The 1,100-nt window shown below is 43.2% G+C and overlaps 1 protein-coding gene across 1 annotated transcript in view; it reads right to left on the bottom strand.

Moving 5' to 3' along the window:
* Nucleotides 1-1,100, bottom strand: part of golt1ba (golgi transport 1Ba) — an 8,205-nt gene that overhangs the window by 2,215 nt on the left and 4,890 nt on the right. The window contains exon 4 of the mRNA XM_005730177.2: nucleotides 985-1,066. Coding sequence (XP_005730234.1) covers nucleotides 985-1,066 — 82 coding nt within the window. The remainder of the gene's footprint in view (nucleotides 1-984; nucleotides 1,067-1,100) is intronic.

Genomic DNA, 1,100 nt, shown 5'->3' with positions numbered 1-1,100 from the left:
TTGTCAGGTTAGCCAACATGATAGTGGGAAATTGTGACAGCTAATCTTCCATAGAAGCTGGCTGTTTAGCTTGTTAAAATATTCAGTGGCTCATTGCAGACCAACTTTTTAAAATCCTTTTGTCTGCAGTTTGTACAATTCCTATTTCACTGCATTTTGCATGGTGCAGCCTTACTGTTAAAATCCACTGGGGCCATTCTGCGTGGGATTTGCAGGTTCTCTCCGGGTACTCAAGCTTCCTATCACAGTCCAAAGACAAGCAGGTAAACTTCACTGGTGATTCTCAATTGGCTACAAGTGTGACTGTCAATGTCTCTCAGTGCTATCCCTGCAATAGGCTGGTGGCCTGTCCAGGGTCACCAGCCTGGACAGGCCACCGACTCTTGCCACTGCAACCCTGAACTGGAGAAGTAAAAGACGATGGATGGATGGATGGCTTGGCTGACTGGATGTACAACATGTCATCTTAAGATATATCAGTCTTCAGATGACACGCCTGTGGTGTGTGCCTTAAAGGTTAAAAAACAAAAGACAATTACCTGCTCCAAAAAGATGAGACTCAAAGCGTGTTAGATAAGTTAACATGCAAAGGAAAATCGGCAGTGACTGACCACGACTGCTGATTGTCCTCAGAGCCTTACGAAGGCTTAAGAAAAAAAATAAAATAAAGACAGATGCTCACCTCAAAACAAAGCTTCCAACACAACAGCATGGTAGGGGTATGTTTATTAGCCACAAAGCAGTGTGAGAGACAAGCTAAACACACAAAACTACATTTAATTTTCCAAACTGCTTCCATCCTAGCTGTGTATGCTGAGCTCGTGTGTCTGCTAAATTGATTGTCAGTTAAATACCCATGGCATTTATTTGGGGAGTCTGGTTAATCTGTTGTGCTTGAGGTGTTTGAATATGATGATTAATGAAGAAACCATGCTGTGTTTAAACAAAAGCTGCACAGCAGGTGTAGAGCTGGGTAATACTCACTGCACTGATAAAGGGCAGGTTTAGGATGGAGCCAAGGACTGGTATTCTCCTGATAAAGCCTACAACCACTGGAAAGAAGCCCCTGGATGTGATTAAAGAGAGGAGAGTAAGACAGA

This window comes from Pundamilia nyererei, unplaced genomic scaffold (assembly GCF_000239375.1).
Source record: "Pundamilia nyererei isolate P.nyererei 1_Seehausen unplaced genomic scaffold, PunNye1.0 scaffold00036, whole genome shotgun sequence".
Taxonomy (NCBI): domain Eukaryota; kingdom Metazoa; phylum Chordata; class Actinopteri; order Cichliformes; family Cichlidae; genus Pundamilia; species Pundamilia nyererei.
The sequence above is the reverse complement of the archived record's forward strand: the minus strand, read 5'-3'. Positions and strand labels throughout refer to the sequence as shown.